The following is a 23,724-nucleotide window of genomic DNA, read 5'->3' on the forward strand; positions in this document are numbered from 1 at the left end:
AGGATTTAATATTACACACAGGGTATTACTGTACAACATGTCAGGATCTAATATTACACACAGGGTATTACTGTACAACATGTCAGGATTTAATATTACACACAGGGTATTACTGTACAACATGTCAGAATCTAATATTACACACAGGGTATTACTGTACAACATGTCAGAATCTAATATTACACACAGGGTATTACTGTACAACATGTCAGAATCTAATATTACATACAGGTTAGTTACTGTACATGTCAGGATTTAATATTACATACAGATTATTACTGTACAACATGTCAGGATTTAATATTACATACAGATTATTACTGTACATGTCAGGATTTAATATTACATACAGATTACTATACATGTCAGGATCTAATATTACATACAGATTATTACTGTACAACATGTCAGGATTTAATATTACATACAGATTATTACTGTACATGTCAGGATTTAATATTACATACAGATTATTACTGTACAACATGTCAGGATCTAATATTACACACAGATTATTACTGTACAACATGTCAGGATTTGATATTACATACAGATTATTACTGTACATGTCAGGATTTAATATTACATACAGATTACTATACATGTCAGGATCTAATATTACATACAGATTATTACTGTACAACATGTCAGGATTTAATATTACATACAGATTATTACTGTACATGTCAGGATTTAATATTACATACAGATTATTACTGTACAACATGTCAGGATCTAATATTACACACAGATTATTACTGTACAACATGTCAGGATTTGATATTACATACAGATTATTACTGTACATGTCAGGATTTAATATTACATACAGATTACTATACATGTCAGGATCTAATATTACATACAGATTATTACTGTACAACATGTCAGGATTTAATATTACATATAGATTATTACTGTACATGTCAGGATTTAATATTACATACAGATTATTACTGTACAACATGTCAGGATCTAATATTACACACAGATTATTACTGTACAACATGTCAGGATCTAATATTACATACAGATTATTACTGTACAACATGACAGGATTTAATATTACATACAGATTATTACTGTACATGTCAGGATTTAATATTACATACAGATTATTACTGTACATATCAGGATTTAATATTACATACAGATTATTACTGTACATGTCAGGATTTAATATTACATACAGATTATTACTATACATGTCAGGATTTAATATTACATACAGATTATTACTGTACATGTCAGGATTTAATATTACATACAGATTATTACTGTACATGTCAGGATTTAATATTACATACAGATTATTACTGCACAACATGTCAGTATTTAATATTACACACAAATTATTACTGTACAACATGTCAGGATTTAATATTACATACAGATTATTACTGTACAACATGTCAGGATTTAATATTACCTACAGATTATTACTGTACAACATGTCAGGATTTAATATTACATACAGATTATTACTGTACAACATGTCAGGATCTAATATTACACACAGGGTATTACTGTACAACATGTCAGGATCTAATATTACATACAGATTATTACTGTACATGTCAGGATTTAATATTACATACAGATTATTACTGTACAACATGTCAGTATTTAATATTACCTACAGATTATTGCTGTACAACATGTCAGGATTTAATATTACATACAGATTATTACTGTACAACATGGCAGGATTTAATATTACATACAGATTATTACTGTACAACATGTCAGGATTTAATATTACATACAGATTATTACTGTACAACATGTCAGGATTTAATATTACATACAGATTATTACTGTACAACATGTCAGGATTTAATATTACATACAGATTATTACTGTACAACATGGCAGGATTTAATATTACACACAGATTATTACTGTACAACATGTCAGGATCTAATATTACATACAGATTATTACTGTACATGTCAGGATTTAATATTACCTACAGATTATTATTGTACAACATGTCAAGATTTAATATTACATACAGATTATTACTGTACATGTCAGGATTTAATATTACATACAGATTATTACTGTACTTGTCAGGATTTAATATTACATACAGATTACTATACATATCAGGATTTAATATTACATACAGATTACTATACATATCAGGATTTATACACACAGGTTATCATATATACTGTCATATAAATCTTTTCGCGTGTAAGTCACAGACCCCCTTTGCAGACAATGTTTATGCCCCTGGAATCAAAGATTTGGGGACATATAATTTAGGCACTCTCACAGTTTCAACCACCCTCCAGTAAATTAAGTATGATCAATTAATTGGATAATTAGTTAAATTATATTTATGTCAGTTCATTGATATGAAGTTATGCTTATTGTTTTCACAGAACTGGCGGTTGCCCGAAAAACTGCTCAGGACAAGGGGATTGTTCAGGAGATGTTTGTAATTGTCACATGGGTTACCATGGAGATGACTGTAGTGAGGTCACATGTCCCAATAACTGCTCTAGCAATGGGGACTGTGTCTACAAACAGTGCCAGTGTCATTCAGGATTCAAAGGTTCGTGTGGTGTCCTGATTCCTCTTCTAAACCAACATTTCAGAACGTTGGCTGGCTGACAGTGTACACACTAGTTGATTTTTACAAATATATTTTTATTATTATGTAAAAAAAAAATTTCACGATTTAGCTCCCGATTATCTTGTTGAGTTGTTTGAATTTTGATTCTATGCTTCTTATCATCTGCATTCTGAATCAAATCACGATCTTAGATTACCGAAGTTTGACATGCAATTATTCAAGACCTCTTTACAATACTCAGGTGTGGACCTGTGGAACAAACTACCCCAACACATATAGGGCTTTCTCAGCCTCAGTATTTGTGATTGTCATTGATATTTAATTATAACAAGTGATATAAATTGGGTTTGGTGGTGTGCTCTTGTGTTTGTGGTTTTGAGACTCTGATTTAAATGATAGTTTTTCTGTCATGTTAGCTCATGCAGTGGATAAAGTGCTGGGTTAATGACCCACAGATCCACCAGTCTTTTGTTCATATTTATTGCAATAATTTTTTATCCAAAATTGCATATTTTCTGCTTTATTTACTTATATACTTATTATATATATCATCATATCTTTCATGATTGAATCATTTCTTGCTGATTTGAGAAACTCTATAAAGGTGTATGCCACCTTAATACCGTATAAGCAGAATTTTAACTAAGATTTAATTTTGGCATTATTAGCGGCAGGGGCCTCTGTGGCCGAGTGGTTAGAGCATTGTGCTCAAAATCACACGGCCTCTCACCTCTGGTAAGTGTGGGTTTGAATCCCGCTCGCACCGGTAAGTGAGAAAGTTTCCCAGTTTACTTTTGGAAGGTCGATGGTCCAGTGCTCCCACTGGACCAGAATTCCCTTTCGCCACTTTTTCAGGGAGTGGCGCGGCACAAATAATCACATGCTTTACAATTATTTCATCATATTATATATTATTTTACTCATTACACTTATTTTAGCATTTTGAATCAGTTACATTACTTAATCATATCCAGCTACCATACCTAAACATTTCTTTCTGAAATAATAAGAAATTGATTTGTTTGATAAATTCTATTATGGAAATCAAAATTCAGATAATAAATCATATAAACTTCATGATGCTACAGCCCTCAGTGAAAACATTGTGTACATTGACCGAAATGCAGATGTCACAAAACATCAATTCCAATTTATAGTCGTATCTCAACCATTCCCTATTAACATGATTAACAGTGATTAAATTTCCGTTTTTGTATGGAAGATTTTTGCAATTTGGATAGAATCAGATGTTTGAGAAGGTGGGGTTGACTGTAAAGCCAAACATAGATATTTTTTAATTTTAGACTGACTAGGGTCAGAAGCTACAAGTTTAGTGTCAAAATAGAATGGGTGCAGTCTTATGAGATTAGCATTTTTATACTGTTGCGCACCGAACTTCAAAGAAAATTAATTATTAAAATTGCTATGTCCATATCAATGGTGACCGACCGCATTGTTTATGAAATATTCGAACTAAAATCAAACACATCAAAATCAAAATCTTGTAATCAACGAGTTTGGCCGCAAAAACAAACAATTGATGTATTCATATATACATTATACATAATAATATGGCCAATTTAATTACCGGTCGGTTCTCTGCTTAAGAATTGACATTAATGTGGAAATGATAACACGATAATGAATAAGACTTTAAATGTTAAACAATTGACCACAGCAGGGTAAACAGCTGACTGATGTACTTTATTACATAATCACCGACTTTTTTGCAGCCATAAATTACCTGAGGCTGTGACCAGCTCTGTGTTCACTGGAGCGACGCGAGATTTCCGGTCGCACGCGTTGACAAACAGATTTTGACTACATAAACAAACAGGCGATAATGTGTCACTGACAAAGGATTAAAAATACAACTTATTGCAAAAAGGGATTTTCGCCACTTTCAATTTTTTTCGCCATTTTTGAAAAAAATTCGCCATTGGCGAAAATGGCGAAGCCCAGCTCGAGCACTGCGATGGTCTCTTCCCAGGTACATTGTATCTGGGTTCTCTCTTCCACCAATAAAAACTAGGCGCCACCAGATAACTGAAAAAATTGTTGAGTGTGTCGGAAAACAGCTAAAACAAACAAACTATTAGCGGCAATGTTGAGTTCGAGATAACGGGGTTTGACTGTATTTCTAATATATCCCACTCAATAACCAGAAAATTCTTTTGACGTAAGCAGATGATATTAAATCTGATTGTGTTTCTAGGCAAGGACTGTAACTTTACTGCTGACAAGGCCTCCTGGGAACTGAACTTTCTACAGAGTGACCTCCTGGCTCGCGTGTCCGCAGGGGTAGCCATGGTGGGGGAGGATCTGTACCTTTTAGGGGGGTACTCCTTCAACAGGACACAAGATTTCCTCATAAAGTGAGTAGTGGACATTACTGTGTAGTGGACATTACTGAATGTGAGTAGTGGACATTACTGAATGTGAGTAGTGGACATTACTGAATGTGAGTAGTGGACATTATTGTGTAGTGGACATTACTGAATGTGAGTAGTGGACATTACTGAATGTAAGTAGTGGACATTACTGTGTAGTGGACATTACTGAGTGTGAGTAGTGGACATTACTGAATATGAGTAGTGGTCAATACTGAATGTGAGTAGTGGAGATTACTGAATGTGAGTAGTGGTCAGTACTGAATGTGAGTAGTGGTCATTACTGAATGTGAGTAGTGGACATTACTGAATGTGAGTAGTGGACATTACTGAATGTGAGTAGTGGACATTACTGTGTAGTGGACATTACTGAATGTGAGTAGTGGTCAATACTGAATGTGAATAGTGGACATTACTGAATGTGAGTAGTGGACATTACTGAATGTGAGTAGTGGACATTACTGAATGTGAATAGTGGACATTACTGAATGTGAGTAGTGGACATTACTGAGTGTGAGTAGTGGACATTACTGAATGTGAGTAGTGGACATTACTGTGTAGTGGATATTACTGAATGTGAGTAGTGGTCATTACTGAATGTGAGTAGTGGACATTACTGAATGTGAATAGTGGACATTACTGAATGTGAATAGTGGACATTACTGAATGTGAGTAGTGGACATTACTGAATGTGAGTAGTGGACATTACTGAATGTGAGTAGTGGTCATTACTGAATGTGAGTAGTGGACATTACTGAATGTGAATAGTGGACAATACTGAATGTGAGTAGTGGACATTTGTATAAATTACTGACTGATTAAACTACTGTAACATGTTCCAGTGCTGTGTTTAGACAAGTTTTGACGAGTATCTTTCTGTAGATATGTGTTCACAATCTTGTTTATCTAACAAACTACATCCTTGTTTCATTTTTCTGTAGATATAAGATGTCATCAGGGAATTTAGAGGCTGTAAATCCGGTTTCCTCGGAGAACCCCCCTCCGCGATACGGACACTCTGTCGTGGCCTATCAGGTATGTGCCCCTATTGACGGTTTCTGTTTGTCATTATAAGTACATGTAGCAGATCTTTAAATTCTTATTCATGTACAAAACGTGTAACATGATTATTCCTGAGAAAAGTTTCAGATTTCTCCAGATTGTTGCATTAGATACTTAAGAGTGGTCTGGATAAGATTTACGAATTTTTGAGTTTGTGAAATGTGGCATTAAAGGCCCACTGTGGCTCAAAAATTAAGTTCTTTCTTTGTGTGTTTTGCAATGCAAAAAGATAGAGCTGTTAAAATATAACCATATTGAATATTTGAAATACGCGACACAATCCGTACAGATAGATCCTTTGTGGTTAGCCTCTAATCATTAACATTTAATAACATAATTAATACGAAACATGATACAGCTTAAAGACATTTATAAATCATCCGGAATTAAGAAATCAGTTTACAGATTGGATAGATTTTAACATGTGTGTGTGTATCACATGATAGTGTTTGACAGTAACTGGTGCAGAGAAAACATTGTAGCGCGAGATTAATAGAATCCTTCATTAGTACGAGTGTGGGATAGAGAAATTCCACCGAGGGGACAAGATTCGCAGTCTAGGACGAGGCTTTGCCGAGTCCTAGACAGCGAATCTTGTTCTAGAGGTGGAATTTCCCTATCCCACACGAGTAAATAATGAAGGATTATTTTTCTCACATTTTACCTACAGTTTAGTGCATAAATTTGGGAGCTTTGAGAAAATTCTAAATTATCAAAATCCTCATTTCAACTTCGATGCAAAAATTAATTAGATAGACAGAAAGAGCATACCCGAAAATGGTTTACACTTTAAGTGTAAACTAAAAAACCCAAGGTTGTCCAACAGAAAGCTATACACATTAAAATTTAAAGATAACAAAGCAAAATAATTTTACTTTACCGTGTAACGTAAATCTTCACCGTGTAACGTAAATCATAGAAAATATATGATGTCACAATCAAATGACGTCGCAGCAGTGTGAGACAGAAAAATCTCACATGGCTGTCTCACATGGGTAAAGTCGATCTCACACTGGTGATAATGTGAGATAAATCTGTCTTGAGTACGATTGCTTTGTTTCATTCACCTTTTACTGATTTGGTAAGAACTTGTGGTCTTCTCACTGGATGTAAACGCTGGACGTCGAGCAGCAATGATTTGGATTTCTCTGCGTGTACTTGACATTAGGAAGGGGAGAGGGTTGGAATTGATAACATTTTTGTGCTGGGCTAAGATTAAATTGTTTACTTTATAACTGGAATTGTTAACTTTTGTACCTTGTCAATGCTTTGAAAGTTAAGTTAATATTTTCAAGAATGAAATAAAAATTTCATAAGTCCTGTTTAAATCTTACTTACCCTGTTTTTACATATGACTAAGACGGAAGCAGGAATTCGTAAACTTTGGTTTTGATTTACAGAACAAACTGTATATGTTTGGAGGAGTTCTGGGAGACGAAACATCGAAAGATCTGTGGACGTATGATACGATGACACAGACCTGGGTGAGGCAGCACTATAACCGGACAATTCCCATGGGAGTGGCCGGTCACTCGGCACATGTCGTCAAGGGAGTCATGTACATTCTGTTTGGGTACAGTCCCTTGTATGGCTACCAGAACAGGATTCAGGAATACAATATAGGTAAGGACATTGCAGGATAGTTAGTAATGTAGAAATACAGAGATTGTGCTCTCCTTAGTAATGTAGAAATACAGAGATTGAACTCTCGTTAGTAATGTAGAAATACGGAGATTGAGCTCTCGTTAGTAATGTTGAAATACAGAGATTGAGCTCTCGTTAGTAATGTAGAAATACAGAGATTGAGCTCTCCTTAGTAACGTAGAAATACAGAGATTGAGCTCTCCTTAGTAATGTAGAAATATGGAGATTAAGCTCTCATTAGTAACGTAGAAATACAGAGATTGAGCTCTCCTTAGTAATGAAGAAATACAGAGATTGAGCTCTCCTTAGTAATGTAGAAATATGGAGATTAAGCTCTCATTAGTAACGTAGAAATACAGAGATTGAGCTCTCCTTAGTAATGAAGAAATACAGAGATTGAGCTCTCCTTAGTAATGAAGAAATACAGAGATTAAGCTCTCCTTAGTAATGTAGAAATACAGAGATTGAGCTCTCGTTAGTAATGTAGAAATACAGAGATTGAGCTCTCGTTAGTAATGTAGAAATACAGAGATTGAGCTCTCGTTAGTAATGTAGAAATACAGAGATTGAGCTCTCGTTAATAAAGTAGAAATACAGAGATTGAGCTCTCATTAGTAATGTAGAAATACAGAGATTGAGCTCTTGTTAGTAAAGTAGAAACTTTTTCCTATTATTCAACACTACCTGTTGGTTGTAATAGTAGAACTGAAAGTAAGGACATCTGTTGGTTGTGAGATTAAAACTGAAAGTAAGGGCACCTGTCAGTTTTGTGAGGAGTATTCTGTGGTGTCAGAGGTGATGGCATAGAATTCCAGATTCTGTAAGAAAACTGTGTTAGTTTTGACAAAGTATAGCATCAATGTTTTGTGAAATTCATTATGAATAGCATACTTTTCATTTGTTTTCAGCGAATGAAAGCTGGATTGTGCCACGGACCTATGGTGCCCTGGTTCAGGGAGGGTATGGCCACTCCAGTGTGTATTACCCAGCCCTAGGTAAAATCTACATTTATGGGGGATACCATGCCCGCAGTACCTCGAACTATGACCTCACTGATCAGCTGTACTCGTTTGAGCCGGCCACAAGAACTTGGTAAGTGTTCGATAGAAGGTCCCTCAGAGGAATTAAAAACTGATTATAAACCATAAAAATTTTGAAATATTTTTTGAAAAATCTGTTACAAATTTATTAGAAGTATGCACTATAAGGATTGAAATTTAAGAGAAATCTCGAGATTTGGTATATCTTTTTTCAAACTTCAATGTTTTTTAGACCATTGTTACATCATTTCTTATTGTTCGTCATTATAATGCAAGCATTTTATCGTGTCTGGTTTTTTTGTTGTTTTTTTTTACCAAAAACGTGCTGTTTGAGTGGGTTTTTTTTAATTTCACAAACATTAAATGTGATGGATACTAAATGATATTTTTCTGCTGTTGACCTAGTTTTGAATGCTACACACACAGACAGTATTCAGTAACAATGAGATACTTGTTTGTGTAATCACTATATTTAGTGAAAGGAAATCCCTAACCAATCCCTAACCAATGAGACACTTGTTTGTGTACTCACTATATTTAGTGAAAGGAAATCCATAACCAATCCCTAACCAGTGAGACACTTGTTTGTGTACTCACTCTATATTTAGTGAAAGGAAATCCCTGCAAAAGGTTTACTTTTTCATTGGGCAATGTAACTTTTGAAAAATGAAATAAAGCTGTACATTTGAGCCGTTCCTAACAAAAAAGGGCCCTTCAGTATATTAGTGCTAAAGTGTGAACTATAGAGAACATCCCTCAAAATATCAGAGCAATGTTGATTGTCGTTGAAATATTACAGTCAATCAAAGATGACAACCAACTTGTGATTGGTAATCATGACCTTTTTTTTTTTTTTTTACAAGTATGCAAAAAATGACGTTACATTTTTTCATTATGACGTTTTTTGAAAAACGTTGGATAAGATAAGGGCCTTTTTTGCTAGGAATGGCTCATTTTATGATTTTGAATCATATCATTATAAGCATTGCTCAATAAATATATATCAGAAAGCTCTACATACACTCTTCCTCAAAATGGAGTCAAATATGCTTACATAAAATCGTTTTTGGGCCAGATTGGGTCTGATTGTCCTTTACAGCAGAAGAAATACGTACATTTGTATGTTGTTGTTAATGTTGGTGTGTTGTGTATGCGGGTATGTTAAGGCAGGTCATACTCCATTTAAGCACATAAACTACATAATTTTTAAAATCTGCCCTACACAGAGAGAGGGAGCTACTAACTTTTAAAAACTATTTTGGTTGTTTTCATGAGAACATTTTGTATCATAACAACATGACAAACATATGCTTATGATGTCATTACATGACTGTTATAAATAGATCACGGATGTACCTTAATAGAAAATGGAAAAGTAGCACACTACCCCAGGATTTAAATATTAGTCTAACTGGCTATAATGGCGGTAAAACACCCATAGTTCATCAAGATTGCTGCTAGAATCCTACCGCTTTCAGTAAGAAATGATTATTAAACATTTATAAACGAAACCCTCTAGCCTATGTTTCACATTTTACACTGATGCTATGCAGTTTTCTTTGAAAGTTTTCATAACAGACAATTCTATCAGTAATAACCACATACATTGGTTTATGACTTTTCACACGGTGTATAAAAAGTCTCCAAAAGTATGCGGCGTAGTGTGTTACTTTTGCAGTTTTATTTCAGTGTGTGACAGAGGAAAATCGGATCGACATGCTAAATGGAATGTTTTCCAAGTTAAACAAAATTGTCAATCAATGAAATCAACATAACTTCATAATGTCAATAAATTCTCAGTGTTTTACAAGTATATTCCGTATATCCCATGTCATATACTCCACATTTTCTCCATATTTGCATGGCACACATTAACAAATTCCTTGCATGTGTCAACGTCATTCGATGTATAGTTATGACGTCATCAGTTTACTTTCATATTGATCAGACAGAAATTACACAACAGCAGTATAACATTCCATATTTCTTTGGATCTTAGTAGTTGCATGGTTTATTTTATGCATAAATAAAACTCACATAAAAATAAAATCCGAATTTAACATATATACATGTACATAGTGATATACTTCTGTGACAGCACATAGTTTCGCGGATTTTATCTTAGTAATGATTTTCATAACCTGCCTTAACGTACCTGCATAGGTGTGTTGTTTATGTATGTTTGTTGTTGTTTATGTATGTGTGTTGTTGTTTATGTATGTGTGTTGTTGTTTATGTATGTTTGTAGTTGTTTATGTATGTGTGTTGTTGTTTATGTGTGTTGTTGTTTATGTATGTTTGTTGTTGTTTATGTATGTGTGTTGTTGTTTATGTATGTGTGTTGTTGTTTGTTGTTGTTTATGTATGTGTGTTGTTGTTTATGTATGTGTGTTGTTGTTTATGTATGTGTGTTGTTGTTTGTTGTTGTTTATGTATGTGTGTTGTTGTTTATGTATGTGTGTTGTTGTTTATGTATGTTTGTAGTTGTTTATGTATGTGTGTTGTTGTTTATGTGTGTTGTTGTTTATGTATGTTTGTTGTTGTTTATGTATGTTTGTAGTTGTTTATGTATGTGTGTTGTTGTTTATGTGTGTTGTTGTTTATGTATGTTTGTTGTTGTTTATGTATGTGTGTTGTTGTTTATGTATGTGTGTTGTTGTTTGTTGTTGTTTATGTATGTGTGTTGTTGTTTATGTATGTGTGTTGTTGTTTATGTATGTTTATAGTTGTTTATGTATGTTTGTTGTTTATATAGGTGTGTTGTTTTCCTATACGTGTATATTTTCTGTAACAGGACAAAACTTCGCAGTAACCAGCTGCCCCGTTATCTTCACTCGGCTGTGATCATCGACGGAATGATGGTTGTATTTGGGGGAAACACACACAATGACACGTCGGTCAGCCTGGGGGCTAAGTGTTACTCTCCGGATGTTCTGCTGTATGACATAGGTGAGAATATATTTATATGTAGACACTACAAAAGTGGGTAGGAGATGTATTCATTTTCATTTCACCTTAATCCTTCTACTGAGATAATTTCATTGGGGGTAGGGTCACCTTAATCCTTCTACTGAAATAATTTCATTGGGGGTAGGGTCACCTTAATCCTTCTACTGAAATAATTTCATTAGGGGTAGGGTCACCTTAATCCTTCTACTGAAATAATTTCATTGGGGGTAGGGTCACCTTAATCCTTCTACTGAAATAATTTCATTAGGGGTAGGGTCACCTTAATCCTTCTACTGAAATAATTTCATTGGGGGTAGGGTCACCTTAATCCTTCTACTGAAATAATTTCATTGGGGGTAGGGTCACCTTAATCCTTCTACTGAAATAATTTCATTGGGGGTAGGGTCACCTTAATCCTTTTACTGAAATAATTTCATTGGGGGTAGGGTCACCTTAATCCTTCTACTGAAATAATTTCATTAGGGGTAGGGTCACCTTAATCCTTCTACTGAAATAATTTCATTGGGGGTAGGGTCACCTTAATCCTTCTACTGAAATAATTTCATTGGGGGTAGGGTCACCTTAATCCTTCTACTGAAATAATTTCATTGGGGGTAGGGTCACCTTAATTCTTCTACTGAGATAATTTCATTGGGGGTAGGGTCACCTTAATTCTTCTACTGAGATAAATTCATTAGGGGTAGGGTCACCTTAATTCTTCTACTAAGGTAATTTCATTGGGGGTAGGGTCACCTTAATTCTTCTACTGAGATAATTTCATTGGGGGTATGGTGACCTTAATTCTTCTACTGAAATAATTTCATTGGGGGAAGGGTCACCTTAATTCTTCTACCGAGATAATTTCATTAGGGGTAGGGTCACCTTAATTCTTCTACTGAGATAATTTCATTAGGGGTAGGGTCACCTTAATTCTTCTATTAAGGTAATTTCATTGGGGGTAGGGTCACCTTAATTCTTCTACTGAGATAATTTCATTGGGGGTATGGTGACCTTAATTCTTCTACTGAAATAATTTCATTGGGGGAAGGGTCACCTTAATTCTTCTACCGAGATAATTTCATTAGGGGTAGGGTCACCTTAATTCTTCTACTGAGATAATTTTATTGGGGGTGGGGTGGTGGGTACACATACAGAGTGAGTGTATGAAGCAGGACAGGGCGGTACTTTGCATGTTGTGTGTGAAGGCTGTATTTCTCTAATAAGTTCTTAAGTCTGTGGTACCTTATGTAAGAAGATAAAAATATTGATAACCTTTCAGTTTCTCCACCAACAATTTACAGGTCTTTAGGAATATGGGGGTAGGAAATTGAAAATTTGTTACCCATTTTTGGGAGTTGAACTATGTTCAATCTCCCTGGGTCATCACACACTTTTCTGCGCAGTAATTTGTATTGATTTGTATAGTGGTCGTCAGCGGGGGTTCTGTGTCAGCTGATTTACTCTTAGGTAAATCAACATAAACTTTTATAAACATCCGCCTTTAAATAATCCATGTAACTTTTCTGAATTAATCTAATTTTGATAATTGACATGTAAATAAATGCAATGATATTGTATTCAAATCAATTTGAATACAAGATTTCGATCAAATTGATACTGATATACATAGAAAAATAAAAGATAAGGTTGAAAGTTGTCGTTTGTAGCGCAGCGTCACCTATAAACATTGATAGGGAAACGAACGACAACTGCACGCAAGCCCTATTGACACCGTGGCGCGAAATATCGAATATGGTGCGAAACCTCAGAAAATTTACAAGAAATAACTCTACAACATTGTGTATGTGTATATATTTGGTTTTTTTTTTAATGTGATATAAAAAATGCTTGATGTTACATGTAGATTGAATTAAAACACGTCATTCCCAGTCAACAACTTTCGATTGGGATCGGAATACGAAATAAAACTTCTTATATCCGGTGGCAAAGTGAAACTGCTTCATGCTTCAAGTTATTGAATTACGTAGTAATTGCACGTTACACATTAGAGAACTGTTCCTTTTAATAAAGAAAGTCACAAAATAGATACAAAATGAGTGTACCTTATTCATTACTGTTACCGAGCTTTCGTCGACTACAATCTCGAAATGCCGTGTTTCGCTGCGCTTGATGACGGTAAGGTCCACATTTTCTACGTGAGTAGTGTGATATTTGTTTATGAATTTTTTGCGCATACATGGTATGTCTCGGCTAGGAATAATGGAAACTTTCTCACCTATGTATGTAAAGACATATTAATCTCTATTTTTAAAAATGTAGAACACTTTTATCAAATGACAATGTTTGAAAACGCTTAGAGCCCCGATGTCAGAATTTCCTTTTCCAAGACATCAATATGTCAAATTCATTATCCTTTTTGAATAGTATGTACCATATTTTGTACCAGTTATCCATTTTGAATCCCCTATTACAATGGGATTTTGCTGCACTCTGTAATGTTTGAGTGGATGTCATGAGTGTGTGTCAAACAGAAATTTTAAGAGCATGGGATAAGGTGCTGCCATGTATTACTTCACTATCAAAGTTTAACCCAGTTGCCACAATGTTGAATTTATGCTACAAAAAGGATTGGAAATTGCTCTGGTCAAAACACATTGTTTATTTGTCTACAGATGAAAGAGACATGAGGATTCTCCCTCACAAACTGAGAGAAAAAAATAGTTATGGATCTTGTACATGTATAGTTTATTAATCACTATAGATTTCCAGCATCACAAGTCTGATTCCACTATATGCTTTCCATACTGTCAGGTTCATTCACCCCCTGTTTGAGCCACAGTATAATATCCCAAATACCTTGGCAATAAATAACATTATTTGACTAGTGTTTCATTTTTAGCGGAGTTGCGATGAAGTCGAACTCGGCTTATGATCTGATGAAGTGCCTTTGGGCGGGCAGGCGGACACGCATCAACATTTCATTTCCGCACCATAGCTCTTGAACGAATTATAGGATCTCAATCAAACTTAGATCGATTAAGTAAGACAAGAAGCCTATCGATTCCGGGGTCACAAGGTCAAAGTCACAGTGGATATAAATAGACTGAAATTTGGAGAAAATTTTGTTTTCTGCACTATAATTTTTTAACAAATTATAGGATCTCAATTAAACCTAGATGGATTATCGCCCTTGATGAGACAAAGAAGCCTATTGATTTTGGTCAAGGGTTAAAGGTCAAGGTCACAAAGGATTTAAGTCGGCTGAAATTTATGTACGCAAAATTTTGCTCCCTGCTTGATAATTCTTGAAAACTTTTCTGCCGGTTCCCTCTATGCCCATTCCTTGCGCAACTCGGCTTGTGCATTTCCGATGCCCGACAATTTCTAATTTTTTTGCATTTCATTTATTTTAAGTTATTATACAATTATTTACCATTCCATTGATCCTCTACAGGACTGTAGTATACTCAGGTGACAGTTTAGCATATTGAACTACCTTTTCAAGTAATGAATCCTTAGAATTAGCTATAACTAGGATTAAACTTGAATGTATATATACAGGGGAAAAACTTCTTCATAACTGCAAGGCATTGATAACCATACTGATTTGAATGTTTGGGCCATAATATGTGGTCACATTTTTCATGAGAATATAAAAGGGTGAAATTCTAGAAAACAACAACACGACTTCAGTTACTCGAGGAGCGTTGTGGTCCATGGGCCTTCCATTATCCATGTTTGCTGTTGTAACGCTTTGAAAAACAACAACAGTTGATTTGTATCTAAAATCATGATAATATTCAGTCATTTATCCCCCTACCCTTCCAGCACTATCTTTTCTAACTGAATTTCCACAATGTTCAACTCCCATGAGTACTTTAAGTACTTTGATTCATTTGTGGCCCACTTTCCCTTTTGAATTGCTCCTATGGGGCAAAAATGGGTGGATGATATTGTATCTAATTGAGAAAAATATACTGGTAGCATAATGATGTGTTGTTATAATGGTGTGTTGTTTTCAGAGTGTAACAAGTGGTCCCAGCTCCAGTCAACTGTCTTGACATCACACGGTGCACGCTACGGTCACGCGGCTGTCCCGGTGGAGAGGTGAGTTTTGACTACATTGTGTGCTAGTTATTAACTAGAGGTGAAATGATACTGTATCTTTTCGATTCGATTCAATTTTCAATACTTTAGTCTCGATTCGATGATTTTCGATTTGATACAATAGCATGTACCAAATTCTTTATAATGCTAAGATTTTTTTAATGTTTCAATGTATTTATTGCTCTCTGCAAATAAATTCTACATAATATAAAAGCGTTTAAGCATTTTTCAACTCAACTGCGTCCATTTTGATACAGCAAAGTTTTCTCGTACGTTGAATGGGCAATTTGCAATTCCATTGACCAATCAGAAACCGTGTTATCAAAAACAATGTGTGCTATGATACTAGAATGGTATCGAACCAAAACAGATCCGAAATAAATCAGAACATCGAATCGAAACCACTACATCGCGATTCGGCTGAATCGCAATGCATTGTTTCACCCCTATTATTAATGTGTCTCTCTGTTTATCTGTCTGTCTCACATTCTGTCTGTCCGTCTGTCTCACATTCTGTCTGTCCATCTGTCTGTCTGTCTGTCTCACTTTCTGTCTGTCCATCTGTCTGTCTCGCATTCTGTCTGTCCATCTGTCTGTCTCACTTTGTGTATGTCCATCTGTTTAAAAGCAAGGTAGTTTTCTCACAGAAAATTTCAGGATCATCAATTTTGAAAATAGGTGATATGCAGGTATTCATTTAATATTAACACTAAATAATCTAAATCTACTGGACACAATTCTATATTCTGTTGATTGTCACTAATCTTACTTTTGTATCTTGTAATAATTACTGTACAAACAAGTATGATGTATTGGAATTCTTTTTGATAATGTATGTATCTGTTTTGCCTCAGCAGTGGTTTTTAGCTCACCTGAGCTGAAGGCAAGTGAGCTTTTCTGATCAAAATTTGGCTGCTGTCAGCGTTGGGGTAAACTTTTCACATTTTCATCTTCTCCAGAACCACTAAGTCAATTTCAACCAAACTTGGCACAAAGCATCCTTGGGTGAAGGTCTTTCAAGTCTGTTCAAATGAAGGGCCAAGCCCTCTTCAAAGGGGAGATAATCACCAAAAAATGCAAAAATATTCTTCATAAGAACCACTGGACCAGAGGAGTTGAAATTGACATGAAAGCTTTCTGACATAGTGCAGATTCAAGTTTGTTCAAATCATGGCCCAAGGGGTAAGTTGGGGCCACAATAGGGAACAAAGTTTTACATACAAATATATAATGAAGGTCATTTAAAATCTTCTGAAGAATCACCGGGCCAGGAAAGTTTACATTTACTTGAAAGCTTCCTGCCATAGTGCAGATGCAAGTTTGTAAAAATCATGGCCCCCGAGGGAAGGTTGGGGCCACAATAGAGATCAAAGTTTTACCTGCGAATATATAGCAAAAATCTTTAAATATTGGCCAAGGTGACTCAGGTGAACAATGTGGCCCATGGGCCTTTTGTATATATGTATTTACTGACATCACATTCTGATAAGAACAATGACAATGTGTTTCCATCCTTTGCTGTAGGAATGGTGGGATAGCGATGCTGGTTTTAGGCGGGTTCAGTGGAATCATGGAGCCCAATGCCATTTTGTTCTCCCCAGGTAAAACACCGAAATTGGTTCCGGCAATTATGCCCCTCAGAATACGGAGTTGAACTTTCTGCAAATGATAGTGATTTTCAAATTGCCAAGAAAATTTTAAAGAGGTTTAGGTTGACCTTGCCAGCCAGAATCTTAGTGAATTTACCCATAAACATGATATTAGCGTAGATAGTGAAATGATAATGATTTACCAGATTTATTCCTCTGTTTGAATGTCTTAACATCAATTTATCAATGTACTTAATAATAGTTATTTACTAGAGTTATCCCTCTTGTATTAACGTCTTGTAATCGATTTATCAATGTACGTAATAATAGTTATTTACTAGAGTTATCCCACTTGTATTAACGTCTTGACATCGATTTATCAATGTACGTAATAATAGTTATTTACTAGAGTTATCCCTCTTGTATTAAAGTCTTGACATCGATTTATCTATGTACATATTAGAGTTTGATACTTTGTAGTACTTCATTAGTTTAAGAATTATTTCTCTTATCAGAGGGACATTTGTACCTTACATGTGTCAAAGAATTATTTCTCTTATCAGAGGGACATTTGTACCGTACATGTGTCAAAGGGAGAGAAGGACATTAAGTGTTAGATCACGTTTTAAAAGGTTTTAGATGGCATCATTAAAGATCATATGAAATGGTTGATTATTATATTCAGCTTAGAAATAAATTACCTTCTGTTCACAGGATCTAGGTTTAGTTATGTCGTTTTATATTACATCATGTGATTCTTTCTCACAGGAAACTGCTCCTACTACACGTCTAAGGACGACTGTGTGAACTCCGTACAGGGCAGGTCGTGTGTGTGGAGGGCGGGGCAGTGTCTGCCTATAACACAGGTCAACCCACAAAGCAGTGGAGTGGAGAAGAAGACATGTGATCCTACAGAAGGTAGGTCCCTCCTGATAGTAAAACAAACTCACTCAGAAGGTAGGTCTCTCCTGACAGTAAAACAAACTCACTCAGAAGGTAGGTCTCTCCTGATAGTAAAACAAACTCACTCAGAAGATAGGTCCTTCCTGATAGTAAAACAAACTCACTCAGAAGGTAGGTCTCTCCTGACAGTAAAACAAACTCACTCAGAAGATAGATCTCTCCTGATAGTAAAACAAACTCACTCAGAAGGTAGATCTCTCCTGACAGTAAAACAAACTCACTCAGAAGATAGATCTCTCCTGACAGTAAAACAAACTCACTCAGACTCACTCAGAAGATAGATCTCTCCTGATAGTAAAACAAACTCACTTAGAAGGTAGGTCTCTCCTGATAGTAAAACAAACTCACTCAGAAGATAGATCTCTCCTAATAGTAAAACAGACTCACTCAGAATGTAGGTCTCTCCTGACAGTAAAACAAACTCACTCAGAAGATAGATCTCTCCTGATAGTAAAACAAACTCACTCAGAAGATAGATCTCTCCTGACAGTAAAACAAACTCACTCAGAAGGTAGATATATCCTTATAGTAAAACAAACTCACTCAGAAGGTAGGTCTCTCCAAATAGTAAAACAAACTCACCCAGAAGGTAGGTCTCTCCTGACAGTAAAACAAACTCACTCAGAAGGTAGGTGTCTCTCTAAGAGTAAAACAAACTCACTCAGAAGATAGATCTCTCCTGATAGTAAAACAAACTCACTGAAAAGGATAAAGATCTGAAATGTTGCTATTGGGATTGAGTAGATTTAGAAACTGAGAATTTAATGAGTATTGGGGGTCGATTCGATGCAGATGCTCCTTGTTTTCTGGGGTTATTGTAGTGTGATGTTCATTGCCTATAAAAGTTTAAGTAAGTAAACTGATAGAAAATGTTGATGATATTTTGACACTGACAATTGTGTTTGTGTTTTGCAGGTCAGGATAAGATTTGTGGTTCCTTCAGATCATGCCCGACGTGTCTCTCTACTGCGTTCGGTTGTGTGTGGTGCGTCAACAACTGTACAGCTGCAGACAAGTGTAGCAACACCAACATAATGGTAGGATATCACACAAAATGTCAACTCCAAGTCGGATTTAATGTAAAAGATATTTCTCGCTCTCAGTTCTTACTGTACAAAAAAGTTTCATGATTAATTTCTTGGAAAAAGTTTTAACAGATTGGTTTGTAAGAACAGGAATTGTATAAATAATGATGTAGAAAAGATACAGAACTTTTCACTTCAGATGAGTAACACCATTGTAGCGTTTTGTTTTGGTAGATCATATTCAGATCTTAAGATATTCACATACGTTTCCCTGTGAACAGGGATGAATGGAAAGTTTATGCAAGTGGTCGTAAATTTTAATATTATCTTTATTTTTTCGCTCCTTTGAAGATTACCGTGTGTGTTATTATTTTTGATGTAGTCAAAGACTTAGTTATCAGTTAGATCTATCAAAGAAAAGCCATGTTAATGAATTGTTATAATTTTTTTGGCTTTCATTAGAAGCACTGCCTATAATGCAAAGGCACCAAAATGTTCCTCAACTATTCTAGGTACACATGCAGTATCTGCCCAGAAAACAAAATATTAACTCATTCATTCACAAATTCAGAAATTCCTCTACAATTTACTGATATTTATAAACCGACTTTTATTCTTAAATCATGGATGGAAATCATGTGCATATTGAATACCAATATAATTGATATTGCACAGAACTTAGGCATAAACAATGGCTAGTTTGTAGTGACAAATATTCGCAAGAAAGATATGCATGCGAATCTTGTGAATATTTTTCGCAGGCAGATAAGGCTTTGTTGGCAGTGTATATCATCTGCTTGTTTATGTATTTCGCTGTTGCACTTTTGAGTTATTCCCCTTGGTTTTGATTTGGTTGCTTTGGTTTGATTTTGGGCTTGTTTTATGTTGTTTCTTTAGAAATCTGCATCAGCCAGCGATCTCTCCAAGTGCTCCAGCCCTGGAGAAAAGCCATGTCAGGAGCAACATAAGTGCTTAGGTTGTCAATCTTTCCCCGACTGCGACTGGAAGGGGGAACGATGTCAAGTTAAAACAGAGAACATTGACAGAAATGGTAATGATCATTATCCTACTATTAATTTGTGTTTGGTAAGTTCATATGTACACCCTTCTGTGAAACTGATTGGTTTATTTCTTTATGCTCTTTGAATGATTTTACACTCCTTGTCTAATGGATGAAGTTGAGTGGTTAATTTCTTTACACTCCTTGTTTAATGGATGAAGTTGATTGGTCTAATTTTTACACTCCTTGTCTAATGGATGAAGTTGATTGGTCTATTTCTTTGCACTACTTGTCTAATGGATGAAGTTGATTTGTTAATTTCTTTACACTTCTCGTCTAATGGATGAAGTTGATTGGTCAATTTCTTTACACTCCTTGTCTAATGGATGAAGTTGATTGGTCGATTTCTTTACACTCCTTGTCTAATGGATGAAGTTGATTGGTCAATTTCTTTACACTCCTTGTCTAATGGATGAAGTTGATTGGTCAATTTCTTTACACTCCTTGTCTAATGGATTAAGTTGATTGGTCGATTTCTTTACACTCCTTGTCTAATGGATGAAGTTGATTGGTCAATTTCTTTACACTCCTTGTCTAATGGATGAAGTTGATTGGTCAATTTCTTTACACTCCTTGTCTAATGGATGAAGTTGATTGGTCAATTTCTTTACACTCCTTGTCTAATGGATGAAGTTGATTGGTCAATTTCTTTACACTCCTTGTCTAATGGATGAAGTTGATTGGTCAATTTCTTTACAATCATTGTCTAATGAATGAAATTAATCCGTTTACTTCTTTGGATTTCTTGGATTAAAGGTTTATTTATATCTCACCTTTTCCAGGGGTAGACATAAATGGTTTTTTTTTTTACTTTCTGTCACCGTCAGTCTGTCTTTCTGGTGAATGCGTTTCCTCCTGTATGGCTTATCGAATAAACTTGAACTTTGTACAATGTTTCATTACCATTTATTGATGTGCATATTGTCGTAATGTGAGGATCCAGTTATTGCCTTAAAAGTTATAGTGGATCTAAGAGCGTGGAGGTGTAAAATAGCATGTGAACACTTCTCATCCTATATGACATAAGTACATGTGACATAACATGATGATGGACTATTTACATGTGACAGAACATTATTTATTGACTAGTTACATGCGACATAACATTATGATGGACTAGTTACATGCGACATTACATTATTATTGACTAGTTACATGCGACATAACATTCTGATGGACTAGTTACATGCGACATTACATTATTATTGACTAGTTACATGCGACATAACATTCTGATGGACTAGTTACATGTGATATAACATTATTTATTGACTAGTTACATGCAACATAACATTATGATGGACTAGTTACATGCGACATTACATTATTATTGACTAGTTGGGGGTATACTGGAATCGGGTTGTCCGTCTGTCAGTCCGTCCGTCCATCTGTAGATGCAATGGTTTCCGGGCTCTAAAGCATTATCCTTTCCACCTACTGTCACCATATCATATATATGGACTACCCATGGGATGAAGATCTTCCCTATTGATTTTGAGGTCAAAGGTCAAGCGCACTAGACATCGAAGTAGCAATATGGTTTCCGGGCTCTAAAGCGTTATCCTTTCCACCTACCGTCACCATATCATACATATGGACTACCCATGGGATGAAGATGTTCCCTATCGATTTTGGGGTACAAAGGTCAAGCGCACTGGACATCGAAGTAGCAATATGGTTTCCGGGCTCTAAAGCGTTATCCTTTCCACCTACCGTCACCATATCATACATATGGACTACCCATGGGATGAAGATGTTCCCTATCGATTTTGGGGTCCAAAGGTCAAGCGCACTGGACATCGAAGTAGCAATATGGTTTCCGGGCTCTAAAGCGTTATCCTTTCCACCTACCGTCACCATATCATACATATGGACTACCCATGGGATGAAGATGTTCCCTATCGATTTTGGGGTCCAAAGGTCAAGCGCACTGGACATCGAAGTAGCAATATGGTTTCCGGGCTCTAAAGCGTTATCCTTTCCACCTACAGTCACCATATCATACATATGGACTACCCATGGGATGAAGATGTTCCCTATTGATTTTTGGGGTCAAAAGGTCAAAGTTCACGTGCGCTGGACATCGAAGTAGCAATATGGTTCCGTTTGTCATGCCATTTGTTTTTTACACTCAGAAAAGAGGTAGTTTATACCTATTACCAACACCCTTTGGGAGATTGGGGTAAGCGGGGGGTATTCTTAGTGAGCATTGCTCACAGTACCTCTTGTTATTGACTAATTACATGCGACATAACATTCTGATGGACTTGTTAGATGTGACATAACATAATTATTGACTAGTTACATGGAAATGTATCATCTCTGGGTTGTTTAAAAGCAGGAATCAGGAAGCCTTTGTAGTTATTAATAGCTTATGTTATTGAACCCTCTTATTTCATCAATCTTACACACACCTATATATTAGTGTCTCCACTCTCTCTGTTGTGCTGTGTATTTTGTTGCATGTCATTTTAATATTGGTCAAAATTAATGTACACTAGCTGTTTGATGTGTGTGTATGGATAGGATGAAGGTTGTCTTTTGTTGCCTATTTTTTTAGATGTCAGAAAAATCATTTTTGTAGTGCTTGTCACAGTATATGTATATGAATATCTTGATCTTGTGGCAAAAATCAAAAGTCTGGGTTTCTTGTAAATGTGAACCAAGGTGTTGCTTTTCTGGAGAGTGTGGAGCTCCACATCAGAAGGGGGGGGGGAGTTGAACTTGTCAGTTCCAGTTGACTGATTTTTAGAGTGCCACCTCCGCCATTCATCAGTGCCCCCCTAAACACAGCAGTTCCTGTGGTCTCTTCCACAACTGTGTGGCCTGTGTGCAGTCCAAATCCTGCAAGTGGCATCCGACGGAACAGCGATGTCAGATGAAGACACATACACTGGGGACTTACGGTAGTTAATTATCTCGTGTGGACCATTCTGTCATCCACTGTTAAGGTTCAGTAATTATTTCGTGTGGACCATTCTCTCGTCCACTTTTAAGGTTCAGTAATTATTTCGTGTGGACCATTCTCTCGTCCACTGTTAAGGTTCAGTAATTATCTCGTGTGGACCATTCTCTCGTCCACCGTTAAGGTTCAGTAATATCTCATTGGACCATTCTCTCGTCCACTGTTAAGGTTCAGTGATTATCTTGTGTGGACCATTCTCTTATCCAACGTTAAGGTTCAGTAATTATCTCGTTGAACCGTTCTCTCGTCCAACATTAAGGTTCAGTAATTATCTTGTTGGACCGTTCTCTCGTCCAACGTTAAGGTTCATTAATTATCTTGTTGGACCATTCCCTCGTCCAACATTAAGGTTCAGTAATTATCTCGTTGGACCATTCTCTCGTCC

At 35.8% G+C, this 23,724-nt stretch overlaps 1 protein-coding gene across 2 annotated transcripts in view; it reads left to right on the forward strand.

Moving 5' to 3' along the window:
* Positions 1-23,724, forward strand: part of LOC125657524 (attractin-like protein 1) — a 60,316-nt gene that overhangs the window by 11,585 nt on the left and 25,007 nt on the right. Inside the window, exons 4-14 of one of the 2 annotated variants that reach the window (XM_056149920.1) lie at positions 2,391-2,563; positions 4,800-4,959; positions 5,916-6,009; positions 7,437-7,659; positions 8,589-8,772; positions 11,515-11,669; positions 15,653-15,737; positions 17,262-17,338; positions 18,095-18,244; positions 19,205-19,326; positions 20,212-20,365. In XM_056149920.1, the coding sequence (XP_056005895.1) occupies positions 2,391-2,563; positions 4,800-4,959; positions 5,916-6,009; positions 7,437-7,659; positions 8,589-8,772; positions 11,515-11,669; positions 15,653-15,737; positions 17,262-17,338; positions 18,095-18,244; positions 19,205-19,326; positions 20,212-20,365 (1,577 nt within the window). Of the gene's footprint in view, positions 1-2,390; positions 2,564-4,799; positions 4,960-5,915; positions 6,010-7,436; positions 7,660-8,588; positions 8,773-11,514; positions 11,670-15,652; positions 15,738-17,261; positions 17,339-18,094; positions 18,245-19,204; positions 19,327-20,211; positions 20,366-23,126; positions 23,281-23,724 lie in introns of both variants that reach the window. The other variant, XM_056149921.1, reaches the window with a different exon arrangement.

The sequence above is a fragment of the Ostrea edulis genome, chromosome 9 (assembly GCF_947568905.1).
Source record: "Ostrea edulis chromosome 9, xbOstEdul1.1, whole genome shotgun sequence".
Lineage (NCBI taxonomy): Eukaryota > Metazoa > Mollusca > Bivalvia > Ostreida > Ostreidae > Ostrea > Ostrea edulis.